General features: G+C 58.7%; 1 protein-coding gene across 1 annotated transcript in view; it reads right to left on the bottom strand.

Moving 5' to 3' along the window:
• Positions 1-15,114, bottom strand: part of LOC133352913 (patched domain-containing protein 1-like) — a 65,407-nt gene that overhangs the window by 26,217 nt on the left and 24,076 nt on the right. Inside the window, exons 3-7 of the mRNA XM_061568921.1 lie at positions 14,752-15,103; positions 14,451-14,658; positions 12,694-13,703; positions 11,795-11,873; positions 6,520-6,627 (exon numbers count right to left, since the gene is read on the bottom strand). Coding sequence (XP_061424905.1) covers positions 6,520-6,627; positions 11,795-11,873; positions 12,694-13,703; positions 14,451-14,658; positions 14,752-15,103 — 1,757 coding nt within the window. The remainder of the gene's footprint in view (positions 1-6,519; positions 6,628-11,794; positions 11,874-12,693; positions 13,704-14,450; positions 14,659-14,751; positions 15,104-15,114) is intronic.

Here is a 15,114-nt window from a genome sequence, read left to right as displayed (position 1 = left end):
CCCTGAAAGGAAAATTTTCTATTTCGGTAACAGGCACTATTTCGGGAAAATGGGCCGACTTCATATGCATGGGGTACCACCACCACAGGTCACATGCGGTGGGGTGAAGTGTGGGTACTCTCACCTCTTGCGAGGTGGTCTATTCAGCGTGGAAGCACCGGTCAAGATGCCCTCTTAGCTTCGGATGTGCAGCCAGCAGTGGCGTGAGCGAGCAATTGCAGGGCTGCGCCTCTTGCCACCTTTGCTACGAAGAAGATCCATTGGCCATCTTTGGGGGCAGGGGCTTTTTAATGTCCTTCTGACAAAGCTGCTTGACTCAACGCGCCTGACCAGATTAAATAATAACAGTCCGGAGTCTGCTGTCCCGGGGGAAGACTTCAGGAGAGATTTCACTCGGCGGACAAGAACGGGCCGCAGACAACAACGAAAAACAACAACTCGTCCGGCAAAAGCACCCGGACTTCGTGAAAGGCCGTGGAGTTCCCCTTATTTGTCACTGCGCGCCACCAGCGTCAGCGCAGGTTTTGCCAACGGTGGTTTTGTCTAAAAGCATTGCTAAGCGACGTCTATCGGGGCAAAAAAAAATAATTACACGGCGTTCCGGTTCACGCCGAGTGACAAATCTCCGAGTGAATCTCTTGCGCATCCCCCCCCCCTACTCCAACCCAACAAAAACACCGACAATGATTTGTGTGAAGTCGCGGCTATATTTAGCGCGTGACCCATTTGCCGACTTCACTGGGAGAGCCGCCGCCGCCGTCTGAATAAAAACGCCAGTGGGCGGGTCGCTTGAAGCGATCGTCACTGGCGCGCGGGTTGCCAGAACGGGGCCGCTTGATCATCCGCGGACTTTATTTGCGCGCGGCGCTGCTTGCGTCTGACGGTGGCGACCGGATTTCATCCATCGCTCTGGCGATATATGAATGCGAACAATGAATCTGCGGAAGGTGATTAGTGTCGGACAAGCGGGCTGACAAGACGCTATCCCCGTCCGGGTTGTAAGACGCTCCGGGAAGTAGTCAGCACCCTTACGACCGCAGATCTCGCCTGACACACGAGGACGCAGAGACCTGGCGACACGCGTGCACACTCCTACCGGATTATAGCACGCACCACCCCCCCCCCCCCCTCAAGCTTTGCGTTTCTAACACGTGGGGTCAACGCGCGTCTTATAATCAGGAGAATGCGGCAGTTGTACTTGCGTAAAAGCAGTGCGCGAGTACGTTGAAGTACAATGTCGACCACTTACAAAAGCCGCACTGCAATTCCTGCACATGAACATCAATACGCACGTGTACACAATAGACTCACCACAAAAACATACAGCACACGTACGGACAACACACTACACCCATACACAATGTGACATCCATAATAGAGGTTGTTTGGGTGTACACAGGACACACTCACATACACGCGTACAGACCACACACACACACGACAACACATACCACTGTACCGTACACACAACACAGAACACACAAACACGACAACACACACACAACACACACAACACACACACAACACACACGCAACACACACAACACACACACAACACACACACAACACACACACGACACACACACGACACACACACAACACACACACAACACACCCACAACACACACACAACACACACAACACACACACAACTCACGCAACACACACACAACACACGCAACACACACAACACACACACAACACACAGCACAATGACGGAACGCGCCGAGCACGCCAGAGCCGCGTCCACGTCTCGAACCCAGCGCCACCCCACCCCTCCCCAAGTCGACGCGCGGGTCCAGGTTTAACCGAGCGTTAAAAACCCTGAGCCAGTTGTGGAAATTCCACATTGCTATGGCAGAGGCCAGTCTGTATACACACACACATACACGCACACACACAGGACCAAGACTGCTGACTTTCACCACAAAATGGTACATATTTTATCCGCCCCGGAAGCGATGAAGGTCTGAGCCAATCCCAAGCGTCACCGCGTCGCAAAGCGTGGAGAGCAAAAGCTCGCTCGGAGCGTGATCCATTTCTAGATAACCCCACAGCTACTGACATGACCGGAAGAAGTTCAAGAAAGATCAACATCTTATTCCTTAGCGCGCGCCTTCCACACCGATCTCCCCTCGACGCGCTCGCAGGAGAATCTCTCTCCTACGGCGCTGCCCTCGTCATCCACGGCCCACGCGAGCCACGGCCCAATGCCTCCCTTGTTGTCCGCGCCTATCCGTTACTACCAACATCTCTCCCGTTACTACTTACATCTCTCCCGTTACTACTGACATCACTCCCGTTACTACTGACATCACTCCCCTTACTACTTACATCACTCCCGTTATCTGCGGGGGGTCAATCGGGAAATGTTGACCCCGTGGATAAGAGGCGTAAGTTCACGGATAATCCCACGGATAATCGGATCCGGTGATGTTGGCCTCCCAACACCCCCCTTCCCCCGTCCCCTATAATCGCAGACAACGACCTCTCCTGTTTAACACGGAGGCTTATTTGTGATTATGAATGACCTCTCCTGTATCAAATATTTGAACGGCTCGGGAAGATGCGCGGCCAGCGAGCCGCTTTCACGCCCCCCCCCCCCCATCCAATCGGCCTGGGCCACCGGACATGGGCGCGGTATCTATAAATGGATCGCCCTGCAGAACAACACAGAGTCGCTCGCAGGCACGAGGCGTGGATGGATGAATGACCGAGAGGGTGGACGCTAGCCGGCTTTCAAAACACTTTCGGGCGATTAGGTTGCTTAAGTAGGGATTATACGAGCACGCATATATTTGGTTAAGACTTTAGGTTTGTAAGTTCTTTGATCGTATACGTGTGTCTATAAATAAACATAATGCACATGCCGCATACAGCTTGTTCACCGTTTAAACAAGAGGGCCGATTAAAGAGTCTTGTTTCTCTCCGATGAAGAGAGAGCAGCGAGCGTGGCCCCTGCGATGAATCTGGGGGTGGACGTCGTTTCTCGAACAGGCTCCCTTTTTGCGATCGTCACCGCGTCCATGCCACGACTGTTTGGGGGTACGGGGCGATGTTGTTGTTGTTGCTGCCGCTGCGTTTTAGTACAAACGGAGTGTCGCTGCAGGTCAATCGTCTGCAGCGTTTTCGGACGTTTTGGCCGACGCCAATGGCGACTATTTCGCGTACGGACGGGAACTGTAAAACCCGGAGTGAACCCCTGCGCAGGGCAGGAATGGAAAACGTGGCAGCTCCACGCGGGGCAGGAGGAGGGGAGGGGGGCAGATTGGACAGAGCCCCCCGACATTACATCCCCTTGTACGCAGCCCCCCCCCCCCACCCATGACAAACCACGCTATGCCACCGCCACAGACTTTTCAATCAGCCCTCACACCACCAGGAGTAAGATTGAACGGGTGGTGGTGACTATTACTATGACGATGATGATATTAAATCGTATATTATGTATATTACGTGATGTCAATAAAACATTGCTCAGTGATTGCTACATCTTTATTCTAGACTTGCGCTGCTCGCAAGGCCGGGTCTTCTGTCCGCGTAACAATGCCGGGTCATTCGCGAGTTTTGGGAAGAATGTGTGTACAGTAGTTGTGTGTACAGTAGTTGTGTGTACAGTAGTTGTGTGTACGGTAGTTGCCGTTGGTCAACTTCTTTATCGACGCGAATTTCCAATCAAAACAATCAACGCGAGCGTCACGTGGGGAATGAGATGGCCGAGTGCCCCTCGGCAGATCGGGGGAGTCAAAGGGCGAGATGATCAGCGTGATGGGGGTGACCGTCAGCGCTCCGGACTCGCCAAATCCAGAGGTCACGCCGGGAGGTCAATTTGTTCTCCCGGCGCGGCAGTGGAAACAAACGGTGCAAGCTTCTTAACCCCCCCAACCCACCCACCCACCATCCTCACCCACCCACCCACCACCCTCACCCACCCACCCACCACCCTCACCCACCCAACCACCACCCACACCCCCCCCACCACTCCCTCGCTCTCCTGCCTCTGCCCCCCCCCGTAGCGATCGGCGGGCAGGGCGCGTGTGGTGGGGTGCAGTGTGGGTAATCTCGCTCCTTCCAGGACGTTCTGCACAGAATGGAAGAGCAGGGAAAATGCCCCCTCGAGAACAAAAACAAAACGGAGCTGTCCTGGAGTTCTCTCCGGTGGAAGTTCTTCCGCCAGCAGTGGCGCGTGAGCGAGGAATTGCAGGGCTGCGCCTTCACCATGGAGCTGCCCGACGTCACGTGACGTGCCCTGTCCCCGTGCTCCTTCGTCGCGGCACGAGCTGTGAGTCTGTGTCAGTCGCCTTCCGGCTTCACCGATAAATGCTTAAAAAAACATGAACACTGCAATGCAGTTGTGCTCTGAGCCAGTTGAATTTAACCATTTACCTACAACCCTTTTAACAATATATATCTAATAATTACCACCCCCTGCCCCTTCCCTCCCCAAATTTTATCCCAGCGTCGCGTCATTGAGACGAAGCAATCCAGCCGGACCCCTCGCCAAGCAGTGCGACCCTCTGCGTCAGAGAACGGCCCACGGAAGTGGATAGCAAAGAGCTACCCCCTGGGATCCCTTTTTCAGGTGACCTCTGGTCAACGTCGCAGAGGGCAGCGCCTCCCCATCCCCTCGCCTCCCCACAGCACGTGGGAGTCAATGTCCATCGCATGAGAGACCAACGCAACGTTTTCAACGGTCGCAATCGACATTAATCGCGACTGGAATTCGGCAGGGGGATGATGAGCAGAGATGTACGGCGAATGTCTCCTATCATCCGCACTTATGGGCCATTCTCTCACGGATTAGCAGGAGTAAACTCGCAGATGACGCGGCGGATGACAGGTCCGCCAGCGGTGCGTTCGTACCCCCACACATCGCCACGCGTCGGGCACGCTCTCCTCTTGAGTACGACCCGGAATGGCGTGCCTCCCGGGCGAGTTATTTTAAAATCGGTGGAGGCAAACGACGACCGCCGGCATTCATTCGCGCCGTCGCATCGCTCCCGCCCTCCACTCGGTCGACGGCAGCGGAGTTCCGCGAGCAAGCGACGCCGTCACGTGGCGATCGCCGAAGAACGGGTCGGCAAAGCGGGGCGATGTCAATTTAAAAGGAAACCCTGATTAGGTGCAGCTAACGACCTCGGCTGATTTAGCCACGTGCTCCGGACACATTGCAGCAAATCGCGTCCCGGAAAGCAGCTCACGCGCTTCGTGAGAGTCGAGTCGGCGGCCCGGCCGTTCGGTCTCGGGACTTGGAACTTTGGGCGCGCGACGGCGCGGCCCAGCCGCGGCCGGGTCTCGACCGCCGTTTGAACTCAAGACGTCTTGGGGCCGCCGGTCAACCACGGGGCCACGCACTAACGCCGCCCGGCCAGACACGAAGACGAGAACGACGACGACAGCAAACAGGACGCGCGCACGTGATTATGAATCGGTATCGGGAGAGCACCAGACGCGTGATGGTTGAATGACTCTAGGTGGGCGACGCACGTAAGACGCACACGAATATGCCCGCGATAGGGCCTTGTCCATCTACCATCGACATTATAAGTGTATGACACTCAGGTGACCGACCTTCACGTTTCCTAACAGATTGCATCGTTTCCCACAATGCTATGCGACGGGATGGGTATTCAGTAAGCACCACGTGTGTGTATGTGAAGTTCGTCAATGGGCGAATCCCATTTTAAAAGAAACAGATTTTCTCATTTATTGTGTGCAAATAGTTGTCGGTGTGATATTTACACAAGTGCCATGTCCGTTGAGTGCTGCCTTACCAAAACATTACGGTATATATAGTTTTAAGTGTAGCTCCTTATAGAGTCATTCTTTCCCCCCTTACGTGTGCATGCTCCGTCAATTACAGTCCGAAAATGTCATAAAACCGCTCCGTAAAAAAAGAGTTTCCCGGGTTGTACCACGTGCTGTTGGGCACGAGGTCCGACGTTTTAGCTCCACGTTCCGGTGGCCTCTTCAGCAGAAGCTCCCGCGGCACGTGGCATGAAACGACGGACATCATGGCAGAGAGTCCACGCGGTCGCGCGTCGACAGACCGGGCTGCGCGATGACCAGAGAGGAGTCGAAGCCGTCCGTCTGCCTGCCGCAACTCCAGCGGGGCTAACAGGTCGGGCGCGATCATCTACACCGGCAGCCCCCTGAGCCACATGGCCACTGCAGAGGCCAAGCCTCGACCCATAGGACTACGACCGCTGTAACCGCACCGAGTGGGGGATTTGTTGACCTCCGGAGAGGGAGCGATGGGGCGGAATCGGCCCCACCAAGCGGGGATTCGAACTCGCGGCCTCCCGTCACCGGCGCCGCGGAGATCCGATCACGGCTCTTACAATGACAACCCATTTCTTTTCGAACCGATTCCTGTGTTTAGTTTGTTGTCCTTGCCCCGCATCTCCAATTAGCACGGTCGGCTCCGTACGGTGCAGAAGAAGTTCAGCACGCATAGGTACAAGTTACACGGAACTGTAAAGCTGGAAATGTTCCAGCGACAGGGCTCGGTTTGGATACCACGTGGCGGCCTGCGGCGAGCACGAGAAGTCGCCCGACTCGCGATCGAGCGACGACGACGAACAGCATCGCAAGCAGCGCCGCCGCCGTCACGATCAGCTCACGGAACTAATTGGATCACAAACTCACGCAGATAACAAGTCAATGCCACAGGTAGCTCCCCGATGCTGGGCATGACTTGTGAAGCGAACGACGTATGAAGGCCAACACCCAACGCATCGGCTTCTGTTGATTGGTACCCAGTGATAAGAGGCAAATCTAAAGTTGTCCAGATTCCACGGTTACGGTGAATACCTCGCGATACAAAGCATGAATCGTATCGAGTGACGATTTTCTTGGCATGTAGGGGAATCCCCAAGATATTGTGACACCGATATCAAATCAGTCAGTCCCCTTCGATGTGGGAAATTCAAGGGACAGTTCATCTGCACGCGCTCCTTGTGACACAGGGAGTCTGAATGCGCCTGCCTGCGTGCGTGGTTTGGGGTGTTTGAGGACATGTTCTGGTTTTGTGTGAAACACATTTGCTAAAGGAGATTTGATTTTGTTTTGTCTGATCGCTTTTTCTCCCAAAATCGTTGCACTCCAATAACCGACACTTATTCGAGCAAATAAAGTTAATTTAGAGAAGTCCGGTTATGCCTCTCCCCTTCAGACAGCACACACACACACGCGCATGCACTACACACACCCAGACACATCCTCCCCCACACACACACACGCATGCACTACACACACCCAGACACATCCTCCCCCACACACACACACGCGTGCACCACACACACCCAGACACATCCTCCCCCACACACACACACACGCGTGCACCACACACACCCAGACACACCCCCCCACACACACACACGCGTGCACCACACACACCCAGACACATCCTCCCCCACACACACACACACGCGTGCACCACACACACCCAGACACACCCCCCCCCCGACACGCGTGCACCACACACACCCAGACACACCCCCCCCACACACACACACGTGCATGCACCACACACACCCAGCCACATCCTCCCACACACGCCCGCATGCACCACACACCCAGACACATCCTCTAATACACACACACACGTGCATGCACCACACACACCCAGCCACATCCTGCCACACACACACAAGAAAAAGATCCCCCGTATAGCCTTCAACAGACCGTTAGGGCAAGTGCTGTTAGCGAGCACCTATGAAGGACGGAACGGCACACCAGGAGGTGGGTGGCCAGCACCACGCCCGGCCGCCTTTGTCTCCCCAGTTGGTGAGATGTACACACGGGGAAGGGCCCAGGACTGGTTCATGTACAGGGGGCTTCAAAAAAATGTGAACACTTCTGAGAATTAGCAACAATACCACAATAAATGTGCTTCCGGGCTCTGGAGACCACCTGGAGAAGATTCCAGGCAATGATGGTGAACAAGTGGAGACTCTTCATCATGAAGGTTGAGAAAAAAGTAAACTAATTGGCGTTTTGTTTACGTGATAAATCCCTTACTAATAGGCTGTGTCGGGTGGTGGAGGTTTACGACACATTTATACTTACGCGATCTAACCCAAATGACTTAATTGTGAATAATTTTGGTCGCGAAAGCCGACGTGCTAAAGTGGAGACTCTTTTACTTTTTGAAGCTATTAACAGACATTTGTTATCATGTTACAGTGTATTAGCCGTTCTCTTTCCATTACAAAACGACAGTTCCATGTAAGTGTTCACATTGTTTTGAAGCAACCTGTATATTCACCACAGATATTGACCGTGGCCTACGATATCGAACTCGGAGCGCCAAGTTATGAGTACAGTGCGCCAAACCACTGCCCCCCCAATACCAACAGCTGCCATTCGTCACTAACTGACAGTGACGTCACCACGGTGCCTGTGCCAGGCTAGGTGCACTTTGAGGCCACGTGAAGTGTCGAAGGCTCGCTGATGACAGGAGATCACCGGACAGACCCAGCAGGTGCCATGGGTTGGCTGACTGAGATGACTGGCAGACGCACCAGCTGTACCCCCTACTGTGCCAACTGCCCCCCAAGGACAAAGATCCCCCATATAGCCTTTAACAGATTGTTGGGGCAAGTGCTGTTAGCGAGCACCTATGAAGGCCGAAACGGCACACGAGGGGGTGGGTGGCCAACAACACGCTCGGCCGCCTTTGTCTCCCTAGCGGAGGCCCAGGACCGATTCAGATAATCGTCACTAGTGTTGGCCGCGAGCAGGAATTGAACTCGAGTCGCCAGGTTCGTAGCGCAGCGTAGCGTTAACCGCTACACTACCGCTGCCAGCTGCCCCCATACACACACACTGGGGTCGCGCGAAAACACACACACACACACACGTGAACACCCATATAACACGCAGTCACAACAATTCCTCGTGTAACAATACAGTGCCTCCTCTTCGACCTACGAACTTTCAGAGATACGAACAAACCTGGTCCGTATGTCCAGTTGCCCGTTCGGACCGAGAGTCGTAAGTTCAACCGCCGCGCAATAGATGGCGGCGGTGGCACCTACATCTGCAGAACGTGAAGAAGCAGTGGCATCTACATCTGCAGGAGATTAAAAGACTTTTAAAGTCATTCCCCGTGTTTAGTGTACATGCCGTACGACAATGTTTGGAAAGGACAGGAGTACAGTTGGACTTACGAACAAATCGACTTACGAACAGACCTCTGGAACCTAACTCGTTCGTAAGTAGAGGAGTCCCTGTACAGGCAGACCTCGCTTAGCGTTTGTTCCTGGAGAAGTGGGCACTAACCGAATCAGCCGTTACAAGAGGAGGAGGGGGGGGGGGGGGTCCCATTATACCATTAAATATATATATACTCTAACTAGGCGGGGTATCGGTAATAGCGCTAATAATTTTAATTACAAGGATGATAAATATGATTTAACTAATTAAATGTTTACACTCGGTAAGTATTATGTCCTGTACTTGTGAGTGCATTCTACTGTACTGCTCCTACAAGGCAGAGGTGGGAGGCGACGTGGAGGACGAGGTGGGGGCGAGGTGGGGGACGAGGTGGGGGCGAGGTGGGGGCGAGGTGGGGGAAGAGGTGGGGGGCGAGGTGGGGGCGAGGTGGGGGGCGAGGTGGGGGACGAGGTGGGGGCGAGGTGGGGGGCGAGGTGGGGGCGAGGTGGGGGGCGAGGTGGGGGCGAGGTGGGGGACGAGGTGGGGCGAGGTGGGGGGCGAGGTGGGGGCGAGGTGGGGGGCGAGGTGGGGGCGAGGTGGGGGACGAGGTGGGGGCGAGGTGGGGGCGAGGTGGGGGACGAGGTGGGGGCGAGGTGGGGGGCGAGGTGGGGGCGAGGTGGGGGGCGAGGTGGGGGCGAGGTGGGGGACGAGGTGGGGGCGAGGTGGGGGGCGAGGTGGGGGCGAGGTGGGGGCGAGGTGGGGGCGAGGTGGGGGGCGAGGTGGGGGCGAGGTGGGGGACGAGGTGGGGGCGAGGTGGGGGGCGAGGTGGGGGCGAGGTGGGGGGCGAGGTGGGGGCGAGGTGGGGGCGAGGTGGGGGCGAGGTGGGGGGACGAGGTGGGGGCGAGGTGGGGGGCGAGGTGGGGGCGAGGTGGGGGGCGAGGTGGGGGCGAGGTGGGGGGCGAGGTGGGGGCGAGGTGGGGGACGAGGTGGGGGGCGAGGTGGGGGCGAGGTGGGGGGCGAGGTGGGGGCGGGGTGGGGGACGAGGTGGGGGCGAGGTGGGGGGCGAGGTGGGGGGCGAGGTGGGGACGAGGTGGGGGGCGAGGTGGGGGACGAGGTGGGGGCGAGGTGGGGGGCGAGGTGGGGGCGGGGTGGGGGACGAGGTGGGGGCGAGGTGGGGGGCGAGGTGGGGGGCGAGGTGGGGGCGAGGTGGGGACGAGGTGGGGGGCGAGGTGGGGACGAGGTGGGGGGCGAGGTGGGGACGAGGTGGGGGGCGAGGTGGGGGCGAGGTGGGGGCGAGGTGGGAGATGGGGTGGGAGACGAGGTGGGAGACGAGGTGGGGGGCGAGGTGGGGGCGAGGTGGGGACGAGGTGGGGGCGAGGTGGGGGCGAGGTGGGGGCGAGGTGATGATCTCAGTCGTCAGGGGCCGGCAGCCTGCGGCTCCGGAGCCGCGTGCGTGCCGCTCTTCAAGGACCAACTCCGTCATTCATGAAGGACCCGACGCCTCGCGTAGATTCACCACCATGTGCGTGCAAACCGGCTCTCCTAAAATACTGAGGTTTTTTTTTACCTACCAAATTGGAAAAACTAAAAACTCTCTCTGCGTGTTACTTTGGTTGCCGAGACCTTCGCCTCAGCGACGCCCTCACTCCACATTCCTGCGGCTAAACGATTCGATATTTTGTAGAATTCTTCTAAATATAATCGTGATCGCAAAATTGTGATAATCGATTCTCCGGGGTGGTGGCGCTCTCTCCGGAGATGCGCTAAGCGAGGTCTGCCTGGTACATCCCCCTCCTCGCCCCGACGCGATTCTGTCAACGTTCACCCATCCCGAGATCACAATTCCGATTACCGATCAATTATTTCCTTTGCAATTGTGGCACGTGTACTCCTACGTATGTGTTGGCTGCCAGCATCACAGCAAGCCAACAACATTCGTCGTTGAATAAGCACGGCGAGTAATAGACGATCCCGCAGAATCGTCTGGCGGTGGCGCGTGAGCGGAGGTCTCATCTCAAAGGTGGACGCAACACAACGGACGGTAACAAAGATCCCTTCTGTCTTCAACATGTGCCATATGATCACGTGCCTTATGAAATTCATCATCTCGTGAAGTTGCTACTGCTGTTGCGTTGACAGTGGTACACAAACAAACGAAATAAAACTCGGCACATTCGTCAATAAACACTGCGGCCTTAAAGGAAAAAATAAAATATAATATACTCTGATATAATATAATTTGTCCGGTATAATTTATAAGATTTGGTAATTTAAAAAAAAGTCAAAGTAATTTCCTGCTCCAACGAGCAACTCAGACGGCGCTCCCGTTCACAACCCTGACCCAGTATCGGAAGTTCCACGTTCTCATGGCAGGAGCGAGTCTATCCATAGATCTTGCCCACGTGGGAGGGGTACCGGGGGCCGAATCAACTCGCCCCCACCGCCAGGATTTGAACTTGGGCCCTTCCAATCCCGAGCCGCTCGCTCCCCCGCCGAACCACGTGGGCGGGGACATGAGGAATTGCTTTCGAGTCGACTCCCGGCGCGCCCTCGCGTGCGGTGCCGCGTTACGTCGCGCCGAGGCCCACGACGTTACCCGGATCGTCGGAACTACCTCCAGGGAGTCAGCACTTGCCTTCGCTCGCAGGCCGCGGAGACGGGGACCGCCCAGCGGCAGCTGTCCCCGCTCGTTAAACGGCGCGCGCAGTGTCAGCCTGCGAGTGGGCATTCGCATGCCAGGAGTGGGGCGACGGTCGCTACGTGAGGGTTTGCACTTTTTTTTCTTTTCCTCCAACTGAAGTGATTTTTGCGAGCGATTCTGAGCTCCAGGCTGGCGTGGGGCCACTCGGGACGCACGTCCTTGCACCTGCGGGGCAGACAGCTCTCTTGCAAAGCGCGGTCTTCCACGTGCTCAGCATTCATCCTCCCACGCGGCGCTCGCTGCGGGGGGGGCACCTTCAGGAGCCCTAAGTGAGGAACCGCGACGTGGTCCCCCTGCGATGGGTTAAACGACGTCCTCCTTTGCGCTACGGTTTGCTCTCTCCTGGGCACGGACGAGAATTCGCCGCGCTCCCTGCCCGGGACTTTTCCCGGCAATCCGGGGGAATTCAGCTCCCGGGGACGCCCGCGGCAGCGCGTGGCGATGGCCTGAGAGGGGAAGCGCTCAACGCGCGGCCCGGGCCCCGAACCTGGGGGGGGCCGCACGGCGATCGCGACGGCCGACGCGCCGCCCAAGAGAGCCGCCCGTCGGCATTCCCGCCGCGCCGCGTCTCCCTTCCTACTCCGAAAAGAACGCCGTGCTCCGGGTCGACCTCCCCCCCCCCGCGCCTTCCCCCCCTCCCCTCCACCGCGCGCCCCCCCCTCCTTCACACAGCGGTCGCCTGATCGGCGGTGACGCGGTTGGCGCTGTGCAGCTCCACGCACTCGATCTCGTCGCGCGGCTCCGGCGGCCGCTTGGGCCGGCGGCCGGTGCGGCGGCCCCCCCCGCCCCCCCCGCCCCCCCCGCCCCCGCCCCCTCCCCCGCCGCCCCCCCGCCGCCTCCTCCTCCTGCGCTTGGACGGCGGGAAGAAGGTGAGGACCACGGGCAGCACGACGAGCACATGGAACGCGACGGCGAGGGCGGCCACCAGCAGGCCGCGGAACAGCGTGTAGGTGAGGTTGGAAGGCGCGAGCGAGAGCGGGGCGAGGGCCGCGGCGAAGCAGGCCAGGCTCTGCAGGACGGGCGAGCCGTTGAGCTCGACGGCCACCTGTATCCAGCGCGTGCGCGTGAGCTCCTGGCCCGCGGCGAACGCGGCCACGAGCGGCGCGCAGTGCTCCACCGCGTAGTTGACGCCGAAGACGAGGCAGAGGGCCGACACGAAGTCGACGCGCACGTCCCACAGGGTCATGTAGCCGAGGGCGCCGAAGCCGGCGGAGAGCGCGCACAGCGAGAGCCACGCGTTGGCCAGCGGCTCGGCCGAGAGCGGCGCCGAGAGCAGCAGCGCGGCGAGGGCGCCCGCGCACGGCGTGAGCGCCGAGTAGCCGATGGAGGAGGCGCAGCGGTCGACGAACACGAATGACGGGTTGAAGATGACGAACTTGACGTCGGAGGCAAGCGAGCGTCGGCGCAGCGTGTCCAGCAGGCCGGAGACCTCCTCGCGGGCGAGCGCCGTGCGGCCGGCCGCCAGGTACATGCGCGACGCCGAGATGTCCACGGAGCCGTTGCTCGTGGCGAGGATGAGGTCGTCGGCAAAGCCCACGAAGGGCCTCGCCGCGAAGAAGGAGCGCAGCAGGGCGCGCACGAACGCCTCGCGCCCCACCGCCGTGGTGCCGTTGGACTTCTCGAGGAAGGCCAGGAAGCTCTCGAGCCAGGAGGAGCGCACGAAGCCGGCGGTGATAGCGCGCAGGCCCTCCTGCACGCTCTCGTTCCAGTAGTCGAGGGGCTCGTAGACGTAGAAGCCGATGGCCGGCCCGTAGCTGCTGAAGTACTCGCGCTGCAGCGCGCGGTAGCGCAGCGTGCGCGAGTCCGTGGCCAGCAGGCGGCCCAGGTCGCATCCCTCGCGCACCTGGGGGGCCCGGCGGTGGCGGAGGAGGTGCCGGGGAGGGGGAGCGAGGGGAGGGGGCGAGGGGAGGGGAGGCGGGTGAGGAGACGCGGGTGAGCGGAGAGGCGGGGGGGCAGGGGCGTCAGGCGGCACAGGGCAAGGTCGGCATCGAGCGTGGGTATTGTCCGGCTTGGGTAGAAGAGGCTGCTAAGCGAGAGCGACTGGGGGAGTGGAGGGCGAGGTGAGATGACGGGTCCAGATGAGGTGAGGGTGTAGACGGTGAAGTGAGCGGTGCACTTCGGAACAAAACACACCACAAATTCATGGAATATTTTTTGGGGTTTCCCCAATTACCAAGCTCTGAAAACTCTTCCCATGTCTCCCCACCCCCTTCCACCCTCACTGACAGAGAGCAGCGGGTGGGGCAATCCTTTCTGGAGCTCGGTCCCGGACAGCTCCGGCCGAAATTAAACCGGGCGCCGCATCAATAATCGCAGAGGGTGCATTGACACGATGTCCCGTTCGACCTTAGGTCGAGAGAAAAAAGAAACCGAACTAAACGTAGATCACAACAAATAAAACATAAGCGCACTTTGACCTTCAGGCATCCCATCATCACCACGCAGGACACACAGACAGAAGGAACGCACACGTAGACGCGACGCCGCTTTTCAACCCAGCGGCTGTAAAGCGTCAACGAAAACAAACAAAAAACGCAAACGGACAAAAAAACCCAACCGGCAAAGCACGAAAACGAAAGTGCACTCTGACCTGCAGGCATCCCATCATGGCGAAGGACACATAGACAAGATAGAGCAGCACCACAAAGGGCTTCACGTAGGTGTTGGTGAGCCACTTCCCGCAGTGCTCGCGCAGGAACCACACCGTCACGTGGAAGTCGTACGCCGGGTTCTCGCTCGCGCCCGGCGTGGCACGGTGGCGATCGCGGTGCGACCGCTCCGTCACGCGGCAGCAGCCCCTCCGCGGGGGCGGCGGCGGGGGCGGCGGCGGCAGCAGCGGCGGAGCGTCGGCGTCGCCGGTGCCCTCCGCCGACGCCGGCGGCAGCGGCGGCGGCGGCGGCGGCTGCGGCGGCGGCGTGGGGACGGCGACGCAGCAGAGCGCGCCGTGCTGCCCGCGGGCCTCCACGTAGCCGGCGAACACGAGGCACGAGCCGAAGAAGGACAGCAGGTAGAGGTAGTTGAAGAGGATGGCCACGCACGTGCTGCGGCAGAACACCTTGACGGCGCCCAGGTTGGTGAAGGGGCTCGCGCCCAGGCCGAAGGTGACCAGGTACATGGCGCTGGTGAGCGTGAAGGAGACCATGGTGTCCGTGTACACCAGCGCCAGGCGCTCCTTCACCCCGAGCTCGTCCTTGCTTTTGCGCCAGGAGGAGAGCATCTCGAACATGCCGTGCATGCCGTGTCCTGCGGCAGGG

This window comes from Lethenteron reissneri, chromosome 5 (genome assembly GCF_015708825.2).
Source record: "Lethenteron reissneri isolate LAM-NWPU_2019-01 chromosome 5, ASM1570882v1, whole genome shotgun sequence".
Classification (NCBI taxonomy): domain Eukaryota; kingdom Metazoa; phylum Chordata; class Hyperoartia; order Petromyzontiformes; family Petromyzontidae; genus Lethenteron; species Lethenteron reissneri.
The sequence above is the reverse complement of the archived record's forward strand: the minus strand, read 5'-3'. Positions and strand labels throughout refer to the sequence as shown.